This window comes from Rhamphochromis longiceps, linkage group LG6, assembly GCF_057381845.1.
Source record: "Rhamphochromis longiceps isolate RC_006_pf linkage group LG6, R_longiceps_female_GT1.1, whole genome shotgun sequence".
NCBI lineage: Eukaryota > Metazoa > Chordata > Actinopteri > Cichliformes > Cichlidae > Rhamphochromis > Rhamphochromis longiceps.
In genome coordinates, this window is record NC_140562.1 from 12,323,715 (window position 1) to 12,340,736 (window position 17,022).

The 17,022-nt window shown below is 39.8% G+C and overlaps 1 protein-coding gene across 1 annotated transcript; it reads right to left on the reverse strand.

The window, feature by feature from the left end:
- Positions 1-1,368: 1,368 nt before the first annotated feature.
- LOC146667555 (uncharacterized) lies at positions 1,369-16,172 on the reverse strand. Its single transcript, XM_085408777.1, has 7 exons — positions 15,757-16,172; positions 15,363-15,548; positions 11,942-12,002; positions 11,733-11,869; positions 3,132-3,216; positions 2,768-2,833; positions 1,369-1,513 (listed from the first exon to the last, which is right to left on the reverse strand). The coding sequence occupies exons 1-7, from the start codon at positions 16,157-16,159 to the stop codon at positions 1,369-1,371; spliced, it is 1,083 nt and encodes a 360-aa protein (XP_085264903.1). The 5' UTR covers positions 16,160-16,172.
- Positions 16,173-17,022: the final 850 nt, after the last annotated feature.

Here is a 17,022-nt window from a genome sequence, read left to right on the forward strand (position 1 = left end):
TCACGTCTCATCCGAGAAACTTCTTCAGTTCTAGACCAAATTGTCATGATCTGAGTGAGTGGTGGGTGTGCCTTCAAGGCTGGCTGTGTTTTCCCAGGATGCACCTGGAGGCAGATCCCAGGAGAATCTGTTTCACCTGTGTCTCATCAGCTGCAATCAGTAGGCTGCATATAAACCCAGGTGTTGTCTTCTCTCCTTTGAGAGTCTGTCAGCTACTAATGGTGGTATCAGGCCACATACCTCAGGTGTTTTCTTTGGGTTCATGTGCATTTGTCTTAACTCATCTCCTTGTGTTCACAGTCCTGGTTTTACCACTCGCCCCGACAGTAGTCTGCTGCCTCCAGCACAACACCACATCAACCGTCTAGCCTCGCTGTCTGAATTTAGGATTCTCTTCACCTCAGCTGCCTGCCCTCCTGCTCTCCAGTCAGCTCTGGAAGTTCTCCACCTCAGGACAGACAAACTCACTGCACAGCCAGCTACTCACTCTGTTTGCGATTCCCTCCTCTAGCCGGAGAACATCCTCCACTGCAAAGAAGCAACCTCTTACTCTCAAACATGTCCCAGACTCTGGGACTCCACCACTAATCCTGTTTTCCCTGCTTTCTAGCCATTCTCTGCTCCAGCTCCGTGACAAGTCCGTTACTTCTCTTCAGTCCCAGTGTTCAGTCTACCTCACCCCATTCATTTCCCACACATTCTTAGTGTTGTAAATAGTGTGTTCAGTAAGGATTTGTGAATCTGATCGCTGTTCCTGCATTGGTGTCTGCACTTCTCAAGGTGGCCTTCGGGCCGTATGACACAAATGGTGGAGAGTCCCAGATTTTAAGATGTGAAAAAGGGTGTGGTTCATTATCAGCAGAGAGGTTTTGGGTGAAACCATTATGAGACCTTGCCTCACCCTATCATGTGACTTGCTGAGGTCAACTGAGACAAGATGTGAGTGGGTGTTAAGGTGCCTGGGTAGGGATCTCAAAACTGGATTATAAGTGGCAGACAGCTGGTGTTTTAGGCCACCCCCTCTGTTCTAAGATGGTCATTCACAGTGGACAAAAAAGGCTTGTTTCACTCCTTTTTTCAAACTATCTGCCTTCTCTGTCCAAAATGTGAACACTGGCACCCTTGAAAGAGTGACCCTCCTTCCGACACATCTTCACTCTAACATGGGCACACATTCAGTCGATTAGAAAAACTTTTTTTTCCCCTCAGGAAACATGCACACCACCAAAAGTTCTTGAAATACTCCTAAAATTGATGGATTTTGTGATATTGAAATATTGTTTTGCTGAAACTTTCCTGAAACATAGATGAGTTTAGACCTTTTGTGATATACAAAAACAAGATTTATGGTGTGCACATAGCTAATAATTACACCAGCTGCTTCTGTAAATGTGTCACGTGGTGAGAGGAGGACGACCCAAATGCAGACACTGAGGTGTGAGTGAGTTCGATCAGAAGGTGAGCCGTTTTTTTGGGCTGATAAAGAGTGATAAAGGTGTGGATACGAGGAAACCTGGAGACATGGCGTGAACATAAGAGATGACCTGACAATCACTGAATGATAGCTACACACAAATACACACGAGGGTGATGAGGGAAAAGGAAACACAGCTGGGATAAATGAGCGTAATGGGAAGGAGGAGGAAGCAAACTGGACACACTGAATATGGGACGCAAGACTGTCAAAATAAAACAGGAGACAATGGAACGCAAGACTGACACACGAGCTTGACACAGGAGTGGAGGAGAGGCAGACGAGAGGGAGCGAGGGGACACGAGAGAGAGAGGATGAAAGAGACAGGACGAGCTGGAGAAACATGGATGAAACCCACTGAGGGGAACACGGGAACAGAAGATGGAAAGCAAGACACAAGGAAATCCACAAGAACACACAGAGAGGGACGTAGAGGACAGAGACACAAGCAAACCCAATAAACAGGGAACTAAACAGAGAATAGAAACTCAGAAAGCTGGGTGAAAATGACCCAGAACCATGGCAAAATGTGTGTTCTTACATTGTTTGGATAAATAAAGAAATTAGCAAGTAAATGAAAAAAATAAACATTCATAATAAACAATCAGTTTACAGAAACAACAAGTGTGATATGTCCTGTTTAATGACCAACCAGGCACATTAGCCATTATATTCTGTTTGCAACCTCTGGCTTAGTGCGTCTTTTCTTTTTATTAAAAGTAACAGTGGAACAAACGAGTTCTGTACGAGAGCTCTGCTGCTGACAAACACCATGTGCACTAGCTGCATGTTAGCTGCATGCTGTGTGCTTTTGGTGCCCATAACAACAACTGTGGTTTTCTTGTTGTCCCTGCTAGCATATGTTGGAGCTTAAACTAATAACGCTCAATCAGTCATTTCGTTTTATGTCCACAGCTGGACTTCACATGGAACAGTCTCTGAAAAACGTTGCTGCCTCACATTGGTGAACCGTCGTCCTCTCAAAGTTCTCATAGTTTGGTTTCATGGGAGGCTAAGTCAGCCTCTGATTGTTGCTGTTTGGTTTTACTGAAAACACGAGGCTGAGGAGTAGCAAAAGATTGGGAACACGTTCCTACAGCTCACCGTCATTTTAACAAACTCCTTTAACAAATTTCCTGCTGTATTTATTCTGCTCTGGATATCTTCAGACATCAGCTCCTCTTTCCTCTGTTCTGACATTCTTTTAGTGGTAAACTAGACATCTGTCCATTTTATGTAAATGACCTCTGAATAACTGCAGAATATTTCCTCTTTCTAAAAACGTCTTCTTACTTCTGCGTAATGTGTCTGTACTTTAGTTCTTGGTATTCTTCCTCCCCTGATATCACCTTCTTCAATCTGCAAGTCAAACAGCACATGTTCTCAAGCTCGCTGTAAACAAAATGGCCCAGGGCAGATTCAATACCAAGCTTCTGCAATAGCAATAGCTTTACAGCATATGGATCACATGCTGAACCAGGTGATCTATACTAGTGTCCACTCTGGTTTAGTTATAACATGGCAGCGGAAGTTATCAATACAATTGGTGAACTTACTGACAACCTTTTATTGCATTTCTCATTATTTGTTGGCATGTGTAAATATTTGAGTACATTTGGGTGATGACTCAGCAAAACCTTCTGCAATGAGAACAAACATCTGCTCAATGCCAACTTCTTCTGTGAGAGTGACTCTTTGTTCTTTGTTCTTCTTTTTCTTCATGTGAAATCTGTTTGTTCGATCTGCAAGTCAGGATGAAGAGTCAAAACAGCACATTCTCTGTAAATCATCTTCACTGAAATAAAACAAAGGTTATTGTGATTCACTGTGACACACAAATACCTTGTTACTCATTAGGAGCAGCGGCAAAAAACAGAGCGAACGACCATTTTAGCTAACAGTAACAGTGCTTGCTAACTAGCTAGTGATTCATTGTAGAAAACTATAGATTTATTTTTCATTTTTTGGAAGAAATTTTCTATATAACTTCAAGATGACTGCAGGTACATTAAAAATGAAACTGGATCTTTAAGTTAAAGGATGCTCTTAATGAGATGATGATGTTAGCAGTAAATCCTGCTGTTTTGAGAAACCGTTGGTTTCAGTAATTCAGTGTGGATTCTCATCATTCAGTAAATCTGTTTATTGATTAAAGCTGTTTACTGTTTTGTTGTGCCTTCCTTATTTAATAAGCTACAACAACTGAGTCATTGAAGGTTAAAGGGTGGTTTTGTCTGCTGCTACCTTCCTGTTACAGTCCATGCCCGTCTAGTCTTTTAGGTGAGGGATTTCAGCAAGAGCTGAAAAAATCAAAATGTCTGCTGTGTGAAATGTTTACGACTCTGAGTGATTTGGTGAAGAAGATGATGAAGATGAAGAAACATGTAATGTAATCATGTAATGATCGCTTATATCAAGCTGACATCATGCCCTCTATAACCTCTGCCAATGAGGTGATGTTTTTGGTAGCATAGCATCTGTGTCATTCTGCCTATAAACACGATAGCTGGAAAAGTTTTGATTGAATTCTGATAAAACCTTGTAGGGATGTAGAGTGGGCTGATGTTTACAATGCATTAAAATTTTCTTTGCTTCCACTAAAAAAAACAGTGATTCTTACAGGTGTGGTGAGTATTGTCAATATGTCAATAAAGGTCATACAAAGTTTTAAAATGTCATGTCATCATAACAAACTCCATGGCATTTTTCCTGATGTATTTATTCTCCTCTGGATATCTTCAGACATCAGCTCCTCTTTCCTCTGTTCTGACATTCTTTTAGTGGTAAACTAGACATCTGTCCATTTTATGTAAATGACCTCTGAATAACTGCAGAATATTTCCTCTTTCTAAAAACGTCTTCTTACTTCTGCGTAATGTGTCTGTACTTTAGTTCTTGGTATTCTTCCTCCCCTGATATCACCTTCTTCAATCTGCAAGTCAAACAGCACATGTTCTCAAGCTCGCTGTAAACAAAATGGCCCAGGGCAGATTCAATACCAAGCTTCTGCAATAGCAATAGCTTTAATATCTTTATTAAATGATCTGTGTTGCTGCTTAGGTGTAACAATTAAGTTTAACATTCAGGCATCCATGAAAACAGAATTTATGAAATTTAACGGAGTTAGAAGTTAGCAGGAAGTTAGCGTGCTAGTTTCTACCTAAACATGATATACCATGTTCTGACTGAGAGATTTCTGAAAAAAATAAAACGTACAGCTCTGCTATCACTTCCAACATAACCCATATGGAAAATATATGTATAAATCTTATAAATTTTGTATCTGTCTTGTGTGAAACTTGTATGAAAAGCACACAAGAGTGAAAATAGATATAAGATCCCTTGAAAAATTCTACAAATGAAACTGGTATGTTTTGGATACTTACTAAAACAATATATGAAAGTAATGAGAAAGTGGCCACTTTCATGAGTTAATCATATAAGCCTTATATGACTCACTATATAAAGTAGGCCAAATCTGATGCAAGTCTTTTATAAGTTTTTCCTATTTCTTTTCCATATGGGAAATGAAGACAGAACACTAAACAGCAGTGACTTTTGTAGGGTTACTGAAGTCTGACTAGCTGGTATATAATGATGTGCTACATGATTGCTAGCGACACAGCTTTGTTAGCATAGAAACACAGTGAAGCTGTAAAAGTTAGCATGAGGGTTTCTGGTGGTCAGGGACAAATGCAATCGCATGGCAGGATGCTGTAAACAGATCAAACTTCAGTCAGGAGAATAACTGAGATAATCCATCCACAAAATGAGGTAAGTCATTAATATACTGCAACAACATGGGAATAGAGCAGCTGCGAGAGAATTCAGCATTAATTAATTAATTACAGTGTGATAATGGGGCCACATCCTGAGCATCAAATAAGTTTGTTTCTTATTTCGCTCCAATCCAATCTGTCTTTATTTATAAAGCACTTTAAAATACCCGGCACAGGATGAAAGTGCTGTACAGTAAATAAGTTAAGAACAATGGAATAAAACAAAACAGTAAAAAATAAAACATAATACATAAAAATTAAAACAGCCCTATATTTAAAAACAAGATAAAACAGCATTGAATCAACTAAAACAACTGAAGTAAAACTAAAACTAAAAACCAACATCTCACAAGGAGTGAAAGGCCAGGGTGAATAGATGGGTTTTCAGGAGTGATTTAAAAACAGGCAGAGAAGGGGCCTGTCTTATCTCTAAAGGCAGATCGTTCCACAGTTTCGGAGCTGCTACAGCAAAAGCACGATCTCCTCTAAGTTTACGCTCAGTCAGATGCATTTAGGAGCAGCTGATCAGCTGACCTGAGAGAGCGGGTGGGTGTATAAGGCTGCAGCAGCTCAGAGAGATAAGATGGGGCTAGGCCAGAGCTTCCCAAAGTGTGTGTGTGTGGGGGGGTGCAGAGCCATTGCAGGCTGCGGGGGGGGGGGGTATGAAAAAGGGAAAAAAACAAAATCCTTGGACACTGCTAGCACGGGGCGCCTACACAAACGCAAAGCAGGAGATGAAGCATCGCTGAATATGTTTCCAAACCAACTTTATTCTAAGCCAAAGACTAGAAAATATGGTGAAGCATATCTTCCCTTTGGTTTCACCTGCACAAGTGCTGAGGTAGGTCTCCCCTGCAGAATTGGTTTTCCCTTCGTCGGGAGCAGCGCTGGGCTGTTCAAATCACGGACAAACAGTGTCCCACATTCTTGATTTTTAGTTCACAAACACTTGTAATGACTAACTACTCCTGACATTTTGGAGATGTTAGCTCTTTATACAGTAAAGTTAGAGTGCGATACAAAAAATATCAGGCTGATCCTGCCACGATTTGTTCCCCCGGTTCAAATCACGGAATAACACTATCCCACAGTTTATGTTTTTAATCCCATTTTGCACAGAGAAGCATTATTTGAATAATGTATTGATAGCAATGCTGAATATTATTACACAGTAAAAAAACAACTACATGTAAAATTACACCGTAGGGGTGTATGTCTAAGGAGCTCAATGAGGTAGCTTGGAGCTATATCGTTAATAATTCGGAAGGTGAGCAGCAGGATTTTGAATTGAATGCGATACTTAACGGGAAGCCAATGCAGGTCGGCAAGGACAGGGGTGATAGAGGCATTACATCGGTCTTTCCATCACATTTGTGGCTTCTTCTCCGCTGCTTCTAAGTGGAAATTGGTACATTTAACTTCCCACGTGTGGGACTAATAAAGGTTATCTTATCTTACTACAATTATCTGACATCTTTAGTTGTTTTTTTACAGATGAAGATTTGTGCTCATGAAACACATGAAATAAAATTTTGTTTCTGTAGTTGATCAATCAGTTATTTGACTTGCATGAATTTAGCAACTATTATTATATGTTTAATCTTTAAAAGTACTTACTGTTGATATTATTTACTGTAAATTGTTCAAAATCATAAATGTGTGAGAAGCACTCAATCAGGGGCGACTCCAGCATCAAACCTTTAGGAGGGCTCAGCTCAGTCTTAATGTCATGCTTTTAGTGTTGCCTTCAAAAGAAATGTAATTTTTGGATGACCTACAGCAGTGTCTAAGAATAACAGATTTTAATATAATACATCAGCTTTACGGTGGTCACTTTAGTTTAAAACCCGATGCAATGGCACAGTCATGTTGACCAGTAAATTTCAAAAACAGTTTAAGAAAAAGCAGATCAGAGGAGAAACCTGCACGGCATTGTTTCAGTCTCTTAACCACATAGAGGCCAGTCCACCAAATCATCAAGTATTTAAAGTACCATTATACAATACAGACAGTTCAAAATCCCCCTGCGACTCCACCTGCACAAGAAGCAAACTGGTAATAGAGCTGGTTTTAAATGACAGCTTTTGAATTCATGCAAACCCAAACACTTTGTTGAGCAGACTCAGCACAGAGACTCGTGTACACCAATTCAGAGAGTGGAGAACAGATTTGTAGTCTGTCACATCAGTATAGTAGCATTCATCCTGTTCAAGTTTACAGTGATGTGAATGCTGCTAAATGCTATTATTCACATTAATAGCAGAGTGCTACTGAAAAGCACACAACGCATCCATTTAATGCATGTAGATTTTGTGAAAAATCCACCTGATCTCTGTTAGTTCCAGTCTCTCTGTCCGCACTTCCTCTTTGTACTGACAATCACACACAAACATTTTATATTCAACTAAAACAATAACGAAAAATATATTCTTGTAATAATTATTTTAAGAGCATCGTTTGATAAGAGCATAGCACCCTGCTTAGTTATGAGCGATCACCATAGATGAATGTGGGCATATGTAATATCAGTTTGCTGCTGCTGGCGAGGGCGTTGCTAGGATCTTGAAGCATACAGGGCTTACAACAGCCCTGAAGTCTTTTGAGTTTTCACTCAATAACAGCACCTTTTAAAGTTATTTGTTTTTATTCATTTAAACATATAGTAAAATTTATATAAAGTGGTAAATGTTTGCACTACCTAAAGTGTGAAGTCACAGAATGATACTATTTAGTGCAGTTTTTAATCATTACCAGTCTTCATCTTAGAGCTTGTGCTCTTATTGTGCCATGATGTCTCCTTTTAAACTGTGTGGATATTCACCTCTTCTTCATCCTTCCTGTTCCTTTCACCAAACTGCTCACTCTTGTTCTCCTCTGATCTCACTTCCTGTTCTGGTTATAAGAAGAATGCAGTCAGCATGTGTCAAAGACACTCCCTCCAAATATATGATTTTTGATATGATGATTAGATATTTAACATTTTATTTATCAACTATTTTATGCACTAAATCAATTATTAAACAAATATCATATTGTAGAAAAGCAAATAATAATGCACTAAGCAGTTTCATGCCACAAGAGCTAAATGGTCACTTCACTGTATTTATTTCCCACAAACTACTATACCTAGGATCTTCAGGTTTCCACTATATTTCATTAATCTGCAGCGACTGTAGAACATAAAGTATATTGACCTCTATTGTTTTCTTTATGACTTGGCCTGAATACACACACATACACATCTTTGAATAGCACAACAAATGAGGTAATTTTCCATGTGTTTTAATAGGTTTAAGTGATTTATGGGTTTTATGTATGTGTGTGTATTTTGGTCTTCGGTGTAAATTTATACAAACTGTAATTTTTTCAGATGAAAGATCCGTTATTTAATGTTGCTTTATGTTGACTCTATGGAGAATAAAGCCTTACATGAGTGTTGCTATTTTTAATTGTGGAGTGGAAGACCTACTGTACTTGTTGTTTAGTCTGTGATCTGAATGATGAATTTAACCAAACTAATAATTATCATGTAACTGCAAGAAGACTTAATGAAACTGAAACAATGCACCCTAACACAGGCATTTGAACTGTACGCTAATGAGTGCATGAAGTGTACCTCTACAGCTGAAAAGAGTTTGACTGTATAATTTCTGGATCTACTGATTTGTTTCTGATGTATCTCTTCTTTTATTTAGCCTGTATTTATATAGCGCTTTACTAGTCCCTAAGGTCCCCAAAGCGCTTTACACAACCAGTCATCCACCCATTCACACACTGGTGATGGCAAGCTACATTGTAGCCACAGCCATCCAGGGGCGCACTGACAGAGGCGAGGCTGCCGGACACTGGCGCCACCAGTAGGCAACGGGGGAAGTATCTTGCCCAAGGACACAACGACCGAGACTGTACAAGCCGGGGCTCGAACCAGCAACCTTCCAGTTACAAGGCAAACTCCCAACTCTTGAGCCACGATCGCCCCATTATGTACAGAAAGATGATGAAATCCTCTTTATTTGAGAAAGTGTCCTTAAACTATTTTTCCTCCTTCTTACTGAGTTTCCGAGCTACCTCTTTGTTAAGTGAATAAACTATTTGAACAAGAAAGATATCATGGCATTTATGATGATACTCTGTGTGTGTGTGTGTGTGTGTGTGTGTGTGTGTGTGTGTGTGTGTGTGTGTGTGTGTGTGTGTGTACGCTCGGCAGAGGGGAGGTCAAGACAGGAGCTCGCTGAGTTGACCTGGTACATCAAGTTTGGATTTGCCCAGTTGTTGATAAACAAAAAAGATTTAAAACTTAAAAGATTTTGAGTTCATGACACTGGAAAAAAATTCTCTTCATCACAATCATTTGTTTAAAAATATGGCTATTTTACTGATCTATGGTTATTATTAAAGAGGAAGGAAAGAAGAAGAGGAAGCCTGAGCCCAGGTTCTGTCCATTTTCATAACAAGTGACAGCACAGACATCTGAGCTTTTTCGTCATAAAGATTGTGATGTGAAGCATCAGCAGGTAAAGTGTCGTTAAAGTGTCACTTCAATAATGCTGCTGGCAGAAAGAAGTGTTGACACATACTAGCTTTGAATAAAAGGCTTAAAACACAAACAGTCTAATCCTGGGTGTTGCTTTTAAGCTTAAAGAATATAATAAGTTCTAAGACAATTCAGTTTACTTCTTACTGTCCATGTTGTGTTGTGGTATTTACTTTATCATGAATGTACGCTACTTTGTTCGAGCGACTGTAAAAAATAATTGTATTCATGAAATAAACTAGACTTTCACAGTCTGCATCTTCCACAGTTTTTATGCTTTTGTTCACTCCAAGTTTGACACAAACCCACAGACAACCAGAGTTAACTATGTGAAGCAATCACAGACACTGTAATGGCTGATTTTTCTAATAAACACAATCAGGTTAACATTAAGGTTTAACATTGAAGGAGATTTGTTCCATAGTCACAGTTATGCTTGTATTTCCTTTACTTACATCCAACACTACTATGTTCTGTTTCAGTCCAGGTGCTGGCAGTTTATCCTTTGTTGTTTGGACAAATAAGCTTAAAGCTAAACCTTCATGTTTTTGATGGGAAAGTTTGTTAAACCATTGCTCAACTTATGTCTGCACAGAGCAGATAATTATGATGTACTTGTAAAAAGACTTGATAAGCAGGTCACAGCTGAATCAAGGGGTAATAAAAGTAAGACCACGCGGTCTCAGCACGACTACACATGCAGTGGGTTATCGCACACATTTGAAAGGCTTCATTGTGTAACTCAGGATGTGACCCCTTATAAAGGAGACAGAGAAGTTCTGTTGTTCAGTCAAGTAAAACCTGGTGAAAGCGCAATTCTAAGACTCTGGTCGTTGCTTAAGTGTATAGATAAAAAATCTTTTTTTCATGCATTATTTTCTTACTATATTAGTATAATCACCAAATCGATCATTTCGTATTTATCTCCTGAAACGATCTACATTAACTTTTCTATCCCTAGAAATGTGTTTCCAGAGTCCCAGGTTTAGTTACTTCCTGTCCACCATCACATTAGCTGAGTAGTTGTCAAATTTGAGGGGAGCAGAGAAGATCAGACACCAGTCAGCAGGTCAGAGGCCATCTCTCATTTCACAAATCAATCGCTTGATTTATAAATGGAACAAACACCCCATCAGACCAGGTAATGACCCATTATGAGACAACAGCCGTCTGAGAGGAGATGTTCTGTATCACAAAACATGGGAAACAAACAAACTCTAGGCATTCTGAAATAAATAAAGCTCAACAAAAAAACAAAACCATATCAGATCCTGATGTAATTCATTTTGTTGTTGTCTTTATTAGTCATTTAAAAAGGTCTAGAAAAAGTGTCCAGGAAGAGATTCTACTATTTATGCAGCACTGCCCCCGTGTGGCCACAAAGACACACAACAGCTTCATTTCTCAGCCTGTTGCCTTCTTTTCCCTTCATGATGTAAACAGTGAATGAACTGAAAGAAGTCAACCCATAAACTGTTAAACTGATACAACAGTCATGATGATTATGTAACAAGTTGTAGTTGACTTTCTGGTGGTGGTTTTGGTATACAATTTAAAAGCCATTTTCTTTTATAAATACACCATACACTTTGTTCTTGACCATTTCTTTTCCTCATATCCTTAATGGACAGTGGAGGAACACTACATCTAGCTTCTGTTTAACATTTATCCAGGCGCCCCCACACTGTACCTCTACAGAAACCAAGGGAGAGAGACAGACACACAAAGATTTCCACTTGAATCTTGATCTCAAAATAGAAAAGGTTTTATCACAAAATAATTACAAGAGCACAAATAAAAACCAAAGACAAATGAAATAAAAGGCAAGGCCCTGCGACTGAACACAGCACATCTTGCACCTTTAAAATTCACAAATTTCAGTTTTCTTTGTCAGTCTGTGGTATTAAAAAAATCTCAACATGATGACCAACGTTTGACCTTTCACCTCTAGCATGGTTTTCTCTGGATTTCAATCTGGCCACTCCAGAAATGACATTTATCAGTGTATGTACAGCATCCATTTTTGGTTTAGACAGTCTGACACAGACCGTCTCCATGGCAACCTCCGAGACTCTTCTTTTCCTAAAAAAAAAAAAAAAGTCTCTATATGACCACCAACAAACCTGTTACACCATATTTTTTTCACCAGCTCACCTTTGCTGAAGGTTCTCATACAAATCTAAACATCTTTTGAGAAAGTCCACATCACTCTGATCTGTAATGAAAACAGAAAAACAATGACAACACCAGCAGAGGCCTCCGACATAAACCTGGCAACATAAATCCAGATAACTTTGCTTATTTATCTCTTAAAACATTCAACAAAGATTACATTTCTAACAAATATACCAATATCAATATATATTCCAGAAACAGGACATTCCAGTTAGATCCTCTCCAAACTTACACTGGGCAGCTCAGCCCATCATCCACTTTTACAAAACAGAAAGCCGCCTGATACAACAGCCCCAAAAGTGACAAAAATCCACCTCCAAAAAGCAAAACTTCTCATAATGGAAAAACAAAAAAGATTGTCAGTCCTATCAAACACTTTCTCTTAATCTAAAGAAATTATTCCAACATCAAACTGTGAAATTTACAAATAACTACCAAGTCTCTCATGAGAAAACTCTTGTTCACATTAGAGCTGTGTGGTACACAGTACGACTGATCTCTGTGAGTGATTCATTTCACAAAGTGTTTCGGCCTGGTGGCCAGTACCTTTGAAGGAAGTTAGTAATCTGTGCATAACAGAGCCACGTCTCCATTTCTAAGCAGAGACAAATCTCTGTTTTTTAGGGAGAAGAGAGAGCCCCACATGATGACTCGATGCCAGTAACAGTCTTTTACAGAAGTCTGCAGGCAGCCCACCCTGTGCAGGAGCCAGCTGACCAGCAGCAGCACTAATCTCCTCCAAAGAAACGTTAGCATCCAGGACAGCTCTGTCCTCAGAGCTCAGCTGAGGAAGCCCCTGCAGCAGCTTCTCCACGCAAGCTTTGTTACTTTACTCCATCCCTAACATGGTGGTGTAAAAGTCCACGGCATACTGACCTGCTCTGCATCCAGGAAAAACCACTAACGCCACATAAACTACACTAACAACACCATACACAATTACACTAACTCATCATCAGCCTCACAACACGCCACACATAAAAAAAACACAACTTTCAGCCAGACAAACCACACAGTCCACCAAACTTCCATCATTCACCAGAGAGAGGGAGAGATATAAAACGAGAGAGTTTAGTGGATGTGTGTTTGTGTGTGTGATACACACCATTTATGAATGTACTCTCCAATAAAGGTTATGTAGTTGATGAAAAGTGGGTTAGATTAAATGTTTACATTTCTTGTGCATGAAGTAAACTATAATATTTATATGTAAAATTCCACACCTACACCTGTGCGCCCTCACACTGCAGCACATTTTACTCCCCTGGTTGCAGAAACCGTTCTATATTTTGTCACAGCTGCAAAAGAAGCTCCACTCAAAGAAACTCAAAGATGATGGAGAGGAAGAGATTTCAGAACATGAGGCAGGAAGGTGGGGAGAGAGTGAGGCGGTATGGCACACAGGAAACGGTCGAGGGCAGACTCAAACCCAAGCTCCTGCAGTGGGAACTCTAACGTTTAGTACATGTGTCCCCACTCAGCCAGGTGAGATATAGCAGAACCATCAATTCAGAGTCTGACAGTAAGGGTGAAGACGAGCCTGACTGTTGGTCTGCTCCAAAACAAGCCCATAAGCAAGCTTTGAAATAATATGTTACAAAATTGTGAAACTGCGACATGAAATTTGATTTGAAAATGAAATTCATCCTGATCAGGAGCTGTTATGATCTAAATGGTGTTCTAGATCCAGTAAGCATTCATTCAACTTGTCTGCAGCAAAATTAAAAAATAAGTTACCACAAGTTGTTTTTTAAATTGGTAAATAATTGATAAAATGTTAAAAGTACTGGTTGTGTTTGACCTCATCACCAGGATGAGTTGGAAATACTTCAAATTCCCTCAGGTGGCCTTTTGCTGGTTGGATTGCCACTACAGTCTGTAAACTGTGGAGGTAATTTTGTGAGCTCATTGGATGAGCAGTTTCTGAAATACTCAGACCAGCCCATCTGGCACCAACAACCACGCAATCTCTTTCCCCCATTCTGATACTTGCTTTGACCTTCAGCAGGTCATCATGAACATGTCTGTATGCTTAAATACTTTAATTTGCTGACGTCTGATTGGTTCACTAGACATTTGTGTTTAACGAGCAGGTGAACAGGTGTACCTGGCAAAGTGTGTGTAACCCTCAGTGTTACTGACATGTTCCACACTGATGCACAACAATACTCTGTGCCCCACACTGTTTTATTAAGTATGTCTAATCACTGTGGACATTACATGTACCTTCTTAGAGGAGAGGTCAAAGGTCAGTTACCTTTATAGGTTCCTCCTGCTATATGTTGTGACATATACACAGCACAGTTGTAGGAATGATAGTTTCTAAGTTCTAAAGCTTTTTGTCAATTTTCAACCAATAAATCATAAAGTTGACCTTGAAGACCACAAGTTTGAATGGATTGTTAACATGACCCCACTCTACAGCACTGCAACATTTTAACATGAGTTATTTAAGACTTTCCAGGTATCCTGGTTACAGAAAAAGATTGATGAGCAGAAAAAAAGAAACAAACTTTAATTGTTTCTGATTAGAAGCTGTACAATCCGGACTGACTTTAACAAATGTGCTATAGGCTCAGCTGGAAAATAGTGAGCTTTACAAGACTGATTTTGTTCCAAAGGCTTTCACAGACCTCAACCAATCCTAAGGCTAATTAGCACGGCTAGAATTTTAAAAACATTTGCTAAATGTTGTCATTGCTAACATATACCTGTTTTAGAGCATGGTGAGTAGCGAGAATGCAAAGTTATTGTTACCTCTAAAAAGAAAAATGTGAAGATGTGATATTAGCATGAGCTATATAGTATCTCCAAAAGTTGATTCTGTTCATCTGGACTTTACGTTTTGTGGGAAAAACGTTTCGTCACTCATCCAATTGACTTCTTCAGTCTCAGCTGACTGCAGGTTTCCCCAATCTTATAAACAGTGCATGTATATGGTTACCTGCACCCTTGCAAAACTTTGCTAGACCCGTCCCTGCACAGTTACCAGCTGTCAGTAGAAAAGGATCCTGATGTTATTTGTCTCTTAGAAACAGTTCATAACTTCCCTTCAACTCATCCATGTCACCTAAAAGGTAAACCTGTTTCTCCATCACCTGTTCAGCTCTGATGATTCAGTAAGGACATCTCCTGGTTTCATCTTCACGTTTCCCTCTCACCACATATCCAAACCGATATCATGACCAGCAGCTGTTACAGCTGTGGCTCCAGCCAACATCAGCTGATACTAGAAAGCAATATTAAATAAATTCTAACAGCAGCTGATCAAGCTTTAACCTGCTGCTGTTGTTTAGAGCGACCACCGCTGTTTTCCTCTTTCTGGCTCGAAATGTGTGATAAACAAACAAGAGAGAAGCAGGCAGAGCTGTGTTCAGTTTAAGAGAGAGGTTTTTGATACCTGAGAAGGAGTGCAGCAGCTCCATGGTGTCTGTGGCACAAGCAAGGTAACCATCAAGCTCAACTGCACTTTGCAGCCTTCTGGAGATTGGTCTGGAGAAGAATTCATCTTCATCAGATGACTCTCTTTGCTGATCCTCACTCTCATGCTCTGTCGTTTCAAGATGTTGTTTGATGTATGTCAAGGCTGTAATTGCAAGTAGATAACACAATTTTGTTATTTAAATTTCAGTGATTATTCCTGAACACAAATTTAAAAACGGCAAATTCTCAAAAAGGATTGTTTAGTATTCAGGACAGACCATCAATAACTTACAATGTATTAGGTGAAATACTCACTTAAGCATGTGTTCAAATGTAAAAATACACAAAAATGGGATCACATGAATCCTTACCAGCCTCTGTTACATCTGCTCTGTCAGTCCAGGAAGTCTTGAACTTGGGTAAGAGGACTGCAGCTGCAGCCAACTCTGGATCCTCCATCATCGCTCCAAAATGCTTTTGAAGGCCATTTTGCAGGGCTCTGATGAGTGGCACGCATGTCTTGCTTGATGTCTCCAGCCTGCTAAGTTTGGACAGTAGTTGTTGGATTACTGGCAGGAGCCATCCCATAAAGGAAGTGGACTCAGACTGAAGAATGTTTGAAGCTTTCACCAGTGGCTTCATGGTGGTACAGTACTCCCTAAGGAATGCAACTTCTGCAGGACTCAACCTGTAAGACACAACAACAAAACCCACCATGACTATAATAGGGATCTTCTGATTTAATATTAAGAGTCTGCTCACGTTTTTAACCATCCATTAAGGAAAATTCACAAAATTTGCAACCATATTGGTAGGTGTCCAATTTTACTCACATTTTCACCTTGAACTCCTCACAAATGCTCCTGATGGCATTTTCCCCCTTCTCATCAATGATGCGTATTATCCTTTCAATGGCAAGGTAGGTTGAATTCCATTGTGTTGCATTGGGACAAATGATCTGTAGTTCACACTTGTCCTCTACCACTTCATTAGCCAAATGAGACCGGCCAGTTTTGTTCCAAATGGCCTGGTATTTTGCAAAGGTTGCACGGGAGAGCCTCTTGTAGGTTTCATTCATGCTCTCTGCTAGGGCAGCATCAGATGTTGCCACAAGGTTTAGCAGGTGACATGCACATCGCTGATGAGGCGGGAGTTGATACTCCAAACCAGAGTCTTCATCAAGAATTGCACTTGCCTCATGGTAGTCAATATGGTCAGTCAGGTCAATAGTTTCTGGGTCTGCTTCATCTTCAGCTTCATCTGCATCATTTTGTGCCCCAAACATGTGGAAGGCCTTGACAAAGTTGGATCCACTATCAGTTGTGGTTCTTACAACTTTGCCTCTAATCTTGTATTGGCAATGGATATCATCAAGCGCACCAGCAAGCATGTCAAATGTGTGAGACCCTCTCAATCTTTTGCATGCTGGTGCTGCAGATCTTCTTTCCAGGGACTCTTCCTCCAATGGCATGTGACTCCAAGGTAACTTTTCTGATGAGCTGACCAACAATCAGTAGTGGTAGCAACAAATTTGACTTTATCCAATGCTGCAACCAAAGTCATCTTCATGTGATCAGCAGCTTCACAGATTCTGGCACGGACAGTGGGTCTGGAGATGACTTTGGCTTGAGGTTGTA

What these genes read in the sequence shown, in the direction of transcription:
- LOC146667555 (XM_085408777.1), bottom strand. Translation starts at nt 16,159, where the DNA reads ATGGTTAAAAACGTGAGCAGACTCTTAATATTAAATCAGAAGATCCCT. An exon ending in GCTGCTGCACTCCTTCTCAG is followed by an intron (nt 12,003 to 15,362) that starts GTATCAAAAACC and finishes TTTTCATTACAG; the next exon opens with ATCAGAGTGATGTGGACTTT. An exon ending in TACAGACACATTACGCAGAA is followed by an intron (nt 1,514 to 2,767) that starts GTAAGAAGACGT and finishes CCATGTCTCCAG; the next exon opens with GTTTCCTCGTATCCACACCT.